We start from the raw sequence: 7,895 nt of genomic DNA, 5'->3' as shown, positions 1-7,895 counted from the left end.
CCCCCCCCCCCAAAAAAAAATACTAAAAGCTTTGCCAGGAGTCCCTTTGAAATCCTCACTCCACTTCTAAAATTTGGAGTTAACACTCCGTTACAAGTTAATTTTTATTTTTGCCATGATTCTTTGATGCTTTCCAGCTATTACATTTTTTTTTTTTAATCCCATATAGGTAACATGTGAAAATACAATGCAGTATTCTTATGAATCGTAATCTGACAAAATCACCAACACTACAATGCATCTCTGGTCCAGGAGCTCTGATGATCTAAAACGTCTTATTTAAGACTGAGTTATGCATTGACCCTTCTTCTGATTTCTTTGTTGGAGATTTTAAGAGACCCTCATGAATATATTGTGTTTACAGTCCTATATGTGTTTGGGGTTTTGAAATTTTCTGTGCTTGAACTTTGTTTTTTATGTAGTCTGTAAAAATGGATGTGTGAATGATCACTTTTAAAGTGGGGTGTTTTTTTGTTTCTTGTTTTTTATTTACTTTGCCATTACTATTATGGAGCTGCATAAGAAATGGATGACTCAGTTGTGTATTTTTATTTGATGTAGGTTTTCCGCACTGGATTTTTTTATTTATTTTTTTTTTAACAGCTGGGAAATTGAAAAATCCTCTTGGGAAAATCTTGTGTTTATTTTATTAGTCATCATCTCTTATGTTTCTTCAGGTTTAAGACTTTACTAGCTGTAAGGAACTTGAATTAACAGTTCAAACACAGTTAATATTGCATGTAACATCTTAACACAAAAAAAAAAAAAACCAAACAACAAAAACCCAAAATCCAGGAAACCTCAAAAAACAAAATCCACCCCACAATCACAAAAATTTAGGCATGTAATCTTTCAGAATTAATAGGTTTAATTTTAGCTGGATTACATAGAATCATAGAATGGTTTGGGCTAGAAAAGACCTGAAGATCATCTAGTTCTAACCCAGTCGAGCCCAGGGACACCTTCCACTGGACCAGGTTGCTCAAGGCCCCATCCAGCCTGGCCTTGAACACTGCCAGGGATGGAGCAGCCACAACTTCTCTGGGCAACCTGTGCCAGTGCCTCAGCACCCTCACAGTGAAGAATTTCTTCTCTGTATCTAAGATAAATCTCCTCTGTTTAAGTTTGAAGCCATCACCCCTTGTCCTCTCACTACGGTTCCTGATGAACAGTCCCTCTCCAGCATCCTTCTAGGCCTCCAATATCCGAGTTAAATGAATTCATTTACAAATAGTAAATGATATTAACTGGTGCATTCATGTTATCGCTTCCTAGCTTCAGAAAACAATTTGCAGAACAGACGTCTGAAACTTGACTATGAAGAAATCACACCATGCTTAAAAGAGGTAACTTTGATTTGGGAAAAAATGCTGAGTACACCTGGAAGGTCAAAGATTAAATTTGATGTGGAAAAAATACACTCTGCTGTTGGGCAAGGTAAGCACAGTTTGCTATATCGAGTTGTGTAAACGCACTTAAATTTTGTTAGAAAAGGAACAGTGTGACCTCTTTACCACTCCCAATAACCAGATTCTCACTAAAGCTGTTCTTCAGGTTGCTGACTAAACAAGTAACAATGTTGGATATGTGTATGCAAGTAACAGCCCCTTTCAGCAGTAGCTGCAGTTCTGTTACTAGAGTTACTGTACTTGGTATTCAGTTTTGAATTGAATCTGATTTTATAAATTAAAGGTTATCATTAAAGAAGAAAGCCTGGATAATGCCAAAGAAATGACTGTGTAAATAACTGAAGAAACTGCCCTACTATCTGGAAATTCTCTGTTCCAGCCTGGGTAGTATGCATGTATACAAACAGTATACATGGATATCTCTGTAGAACTGCCTTTTTTTCCCCCCAAGTTCAGCAACACATTGTACCTGCAAACACAACTAATAGTCTTCCTCACAACTGTAGGGCTGAGCAACCAGCCTCTTTCCACTGCATCAAAAGTAATGTAACCTAAGGATGTTTTTAAATATTCTAAGAAATTAGAACATATGATTAATAACATTATTACTCAATGTTTTTTATGCCATGGTTGGATCCAAAGGCCTTAAGCTGAATGCTGTATGTAGCCAATGGGGAAGGTGGCTACTCCAAGGAGTTTTTTATAGTTCTAAACAAAGCTTTCCAACATGCAAACGAAGTGTCAAGAATTCGCCACTAGGAGAAGTTTAATATTTTAAATATTGCAGCTACCTATATGCAGTTATTCATCAGGTGAAATCAAATTGTCCATTCAAGGTAACTAGTACATCTAGATTTCCAACAATATCAAATGCCTTAGGCACAAACCTCTGCAGAGTGAGGGAAACTCAGAGGTTTCTTTCATTCATGTAGGTAAAGGTCAATGACTGGTCTGCGCAGTCAGTGTGTGAGCATAAGAAAAACTTGGTTTCTGTTGAAAGTCCAGTGATGCTGGCCTATGTTACAGTTCAAGATAAAACTTAAAAAACTCAGAATGATGTAAAATAAATAAATAAAGCACTGCATAGTGGATCTCTAATAAGATGCACATACAAGTAGCCAGTAGATTATTCCTAGTTCTTACATAGCTGTTACCATGCTCTGCTCTCTAAAGCCCAGTTATGTCAGAGTTCTTAGAGTGATATCAAATTTCATACATACGCAGAAATGAAAAATGTATTTAAATGGAGTTTAGGAAGTTCTTGTTTAGACCAAAACCATTAAAATTAACTTTGTTAAGCAAGACAAACAGGTAAGAAATGCAGGTTTCAGTAAGCATGGTGCTTAAATTAGGATAACACATACAGAAAGAAATTCAATCTTTAAAACATTTTTACATGTACAAGTCATTCAACAAACCAGTAGCACAACTGCAAGTATAATACTTGCTTTCTGATTATCTGTGTTCTGTTGCAGTCTAGATCACATCTCATTTGTACTTGTTTATACTTTTGTTATGTGTGCATCCTCCCTTCCTAAAACTTACTCCTAACAACACTGTCAGTGCTGTACTAGTGAAAAAATTAATTAGTTCTGTTATAGTGCTTTATTGTGTACTTTACATGGAAAAATGGGAGATAAGCATATAACTTTTCTGAGACAAGCATTGCAATTTTTGCTGCTTCTTCTAGTACTTCTCAGACTGGATGTAAGGGTAACATTAGACTTAGGCAGCTCACCCTGTTTCTACCTTTAATCTCTCCTGTTAAAATGATGTGTTACTGGTTGAGGAAGTATAAGCACTGTAGTTTGATCTGCTTCTGTGGTCTAGTGGAGATAGCAGATACGAACCTAGCAGATAGGGATCTGCTTGCATATCTAGCAGATAGGGATCTTCAGTTCCTCAATCCTGTTAGCTCAACTATAGCTGAACCCTCAGTAGAAGTGCAAATTACTGTTTTAATGACTTTCTTCTCTCAGGAGTACCTCGTCACCACCGTGGGGAGATCTGGAAGTTTCTAGCAGAGCAATACCATCTTAAACACCAGTTTCCCAGTAAACAACAACCAAAGGACACACCTTATAAAGAACTCCTAAAACAACTAACTTCCCAACAACATGCAATACTTATTGATTTAGGTAAGTACAGTAGTGGTTTGAAATTAAAATAAGGGGTTTACAATCTCTGGAAAATAATTAAAAGAAAGTAACACACAAAAAGCCTCTCATGGTTTAGTAATAGGTTGTTGGTAAGAACTGCTTTTCATCTGGTGTGAGAACCATTACTTGACACTGTTAGGAAAATGCAAAATCTGCATTTCAAACACAGAGGTCCTTTGCAACATGTGGTAAGAAAAGGTTGCTAGGTGTAACTGTAATGCATCTGTGTTTCAGATACTGACAGTGAAGTCCACAGGCCCATGGAATACAAACTGTCAAGGAAGTCAATATTTAAGTGCAATCTGTTGAATTATATGCTGTTCATTCCAGTGTTTGCTGCCTCTGTTCAACACTTCTACTTGAAACAATGCAGAAGTTTTGCTTTTTGCTCTTTTTGCTTTTTTCAATGGGTAGATACTAGCAGTTGGTATTTCTACTTGTATTAAAAAAATTATGAAAGAAGATATTTTTAATAATAATTTTTCATAAAAAGGCTCTTTTAAAGGCAAGTTATTCACATTGCCAAATTTTAAGCAGTAGCTGGCTCCTGATTTATGAGAATGAATTGGTCTGTTGAAGCACATATACTGTAGTTCATGGAGTTTGGTAGAGTTTAGGAATCAAGGCTCTTAAATCTGAAATGACTGGCAGATGGGCTTCAGGCAGGCTTTTAGTCTTCTTGAGTAGTATTCCATTTTCCCTCACATTTATTGGTCAAAGCTCAAAATGTTTTTTCTAGTATTAGAGGGAAACATGAGAAAGAAAATCTAAATGAAATTAAATGATTGTTTTAGGGTGGGAGCAGAAGAGTTTATTTCAGATAATTGTAAAAGACCAATCTTCATATACCTCAAAATATTCTGCCATTCTTGCCCCTTCCTGGTCCTCTTCCTTCATCACTTTTAGTTCCCTTGTATGAGATTGTCTTTTATTGATTAACTCTTGCCACTGCTAGACTAAGATGATAATAAAACCCAGGAACATTTAGTAATACCAGAAGTCAGTACCCTCTGTAAGATATTGATCATCATTACTGTCACTGGTTGCTGCTGCTCCCACATGGTTTTGTTAAGGTCTGTATCAGTACCGGCAACCTCCCTGTCTCAGAAGCTCCCACAAGACAGCCATTTGTTTTGTAGACCTCACAGAGATACTTTTTGGCATCCTCTCTGTCTTCCTTCATGAAGATGCTTCCCTTTTCTCCCCCAAGCAGCACATGGCTGCTCCTCAGCTTGGAATCTGTTGCAGTCATTAAAGTATTTCTAACATGACAGTAATTATTCAAATATATGTGATTGTTGAATCAGATGTTCACATGTCTAACCTTTACCCTGGCAAAAGCATTTCTGTTTGAATGCAAGCTATCTGATGCAAGTTTATAACACCTCACTGCTATATGGCTGAATTGAAAGTTTTTACAGATAATCTACAGATTTTCCTCATGATTATGTAGTTGTGGATATTTTTAAAGATATTGTTTTCTCCTCGGGTATTTTAATTTGGTTTATTGTCTGAGAAACCAGGAGCTGATGTTTTTCCAAGAGGATCTCAGCTTTTGTATTTGTGATAATCCCACAGTGTTCTGTTCATTATGCTCTTTCCTAATAAAGGAGAAAAATTCATAATGTCTTCCAGAGAATGGTAGAACTTACAGGAGGCTTTTGTTGTGGGATTTGTGGTTTGGGTCTGAGGAGTTGTGTGGGACAATTTAAGAGGTTCCCTAATCACTTAAGTTTGATTAAAGGGGGAAGCTATGTACTGCATAAAAGCAAATGTCATGTGATAGAATGATAAAAAAATATGGGAAAATCTGTGCTTGGTTTGACCTCAGTGATTAATACCTCTTGTATTATTTTTGCTTACATCTTTTCTGTGAAGAAGTAGTACGGAGCAGTCCCATCATACTTCTGCTCTTTATAATTACTCATCTAGTATGTGAGTATTTTTCATTGCAAATAGGAGGCTATATCCTCTTTCTTCCACATGGTAGAATTGTCTGATGAGGGAGGGATCACCTATATCCAGAACTGCCCGGGGCACCTATTTCTTAAGAACCCAGTGTGCAGACCATCTTCTGCAGGTACTGAACTGTGAGAAGATTTGTCAGGTTTAGATAGTGACCGAAGCTCTATATGGTAAATGAGAATATTTTCTCCTTTTTTTGCAACACTTGGTAAAGTGAGTCAAAATATCAAGGTAGTGCATACAAACCAATCTGGTGGAATAGGCATGTTTCTGCAGAAGGTGGCATGAGCTGTGGTGAGGAGGGTGGTGGTTGATGCCACCTTCACTTTCCCATATTTGACAGGCCTGCTAGGTTTGGCACTAGGAAGGTAATACTTCAAGGAATCTTGATGCTAGCTAAGAATAGGCAGCTGCAATGTAAGTAAATTGTTGCACTCCAGACTTTGTCACACCAATTCTAGGAATTCCCCAGATCACACAGCACCAGAAGCAGTCTTCGGTTTTTGAGAGAGACATTTATGTGCAGCCAGAGGTCATTCTTTAGCAAGTACCTGTTGGTCAAGTCAGCATACCTGGTGTTGATACCCCTGGCAAGGAACGTTGGGATTCTGTCACTCTGGAGTGCCTCAGTAAGGGGTGAACACTTTTGTGTTGTTGGGTTGGTGAATTGAACAACTTCAGCAGAGGGGAGAGGTGTGGGACAGCTCCTGGACAGGAGGGAGCACAGTCAGTCTGAGTTTGGTTGGCTTACACAGCAGACTAGGGCTTGCTGGCTTAGCAAGCTGTTCATATTTTCTGCCTTGTTCTGCACACAAATACTTTCTCATTTTAGCCATGTGCTCTGCTTGTAGAAACAAATGACTGCATGTGTTGGCAAATTGTTAACTTCATAGTGGTTTTCATGCAAAGTGGTTTTTTTTGCTAGGGAGCTATTTGCTAGCCCATTAGCTGAGGGCAGTATTGGGCCCTATTGTTTTAGTAAGATGAGACTAGGAAGCTGAAGGCTTCCTAGTTTCCTAGTGATTCACATTGAAATACAGTACTGCTGCACCGTAACAGAGCATAACTGGATAGGCAGCTTGAAGGAATTTGCATGTTCTGACTTGTGTTCCTTCAGGCTATCAGAAGTGTTTTCCCTTAAATCATTAAGAAGCCTTCTGAAAGCATGCACTTCTACCTTGAGAGAAAATCCTATGTTCTTGCAACATGTGGTTATAATATTTAAAAAAGCTTTCCTAAATTAAGCTAAAGAGGTCTAGCTAATGCAGTAGGAACGAAAGCTGTAGTGATACCTTTCACTTAGTTGAATCAATGCATCTTCAGGTGTAAATAGTGCTTGCTGGGAATGAGAACAACAGTGTGCATCTGGATGCGGAGGTAAGGTACAAATGCCACTTTCAAGGCCCATTTTACATGTGACATTGTTATTTCATTACCTGGACAAGAACAAAGTCACAATTCCCTGAAGGCTTTTTTGTGTATTTCCTTAGTGACCCACCTTCACAACCACTGCAGTCACTGGGAATTTCAGGTCCTGAACACCAAAGTTACATTCAGTAAATGATTTCATCTCTCAGTAAGGTAAACTGACTTCCAGATGCTGTTGGTGTATGAAACTCATCACTGAGTGTTTGCAGAACACTGAAAATTACGGTGGTTTTTATTACGTTTCAAAAATAAAGTCGCTACTTTCTCATTCTGGCACCCTTGAGGTATCACAGTTCATTTAGAGCCTTTAGAGTTGTTTGCTCCTAAGTGAAAGCTAAAAATCTTAAGTCATCACCAGGGCACTCGGAAACAAAACAGCTTCTGAATTTATCAGTTCTGCTTCTCCTTGATTTGCTGTCTTTTAGAACTTCTTTGCATTTTTATTTTTGCTCAGCTTGTAATTTTTCTTCATGACTTACATGGAGGGAGCCTTGCTGTGAGTGAAGCGGTACAGGCCTGCCATCAGACCATGCTGTAGTAACTTGTCATTCAGGCAGAAGGTTCCTTTGCAAAGGAACACAAGCTCCTTCTCATTTGGAAGCTAGAAATATGTCTTCTGTAACGTTCAGCTCTTGTGACGGCCTGGCCAGGGGAGACCTGCTTAGGAACTGAATGTCAGTGGCCCATGTGGCAGGCTAGAGCAGCTACCAGATGGCAGAAGGACTCTGCCCCAGGCTTTGTCTTCCTGTAACAGGATCTCTGATATTATCTAGCAGCACAACAGCATTCATGCAGCTAAAGGGTGGGGTGGCATTTAGCGAGTCTGCAACTGAAAATCAAGCTTCAGTTAATACTAGAACAAAAGAAGTATTCAAATTTCTCCTCTGCTGAGGTATTTCAAAGGGAAGATCTGATGGGGGAACTACCCCCCCCC

General features: G+C 38.5%; 1 protein-coding gene across 1 annotated transcript in view; it reads left to right on the top strand.

Annotated features, from left to right (window-relative positions):
- Positions 1 to 7,895, top strand: part of TBC1D1 (TBC1 (tre-2/USP6, BUB2, cdc16) domain family, member 1) — a 53,390-nt gene that overhangs the window by 33,647 nt on the left and 11,848 nt on the right. The window contains exons 15-16 of the mRNA XM_010009904.1: positions 1,276 to 1,437; positions 3,389 to 3,547. Of these exons, the coding sequence (XP_010008206.1) occupies positions 1,276 to 1,437; positions 3,389 to 3,547 (321 nt within the window). The remainder of the gene's footprint in view (positions 1 to 1,275; positions 1,438 to 3,388; positions 3,548 to 7,895) is intronic.

This window comes from Nestor notabilis, unplaced genomic scaffold (assembly GCF_000696875.1).
Source record: "Nestor notabilis isolate BGI_N333 unplaced genomic scaffold, ASM69687v1 scaffold13282, whole genome shotgun sequence".
Classification (NCBI taxonomy): Eukaryota; Metazoa; Chordata; class Aves; order Psittaciformes; family Psittacidae; genus Nestor; species Nestor notabilis.
The sequence above is the reverse complement of the archived record's forward strand: the minus strand, read 5'-3'. Positions and strand labels throughout refer to the sequence as shown.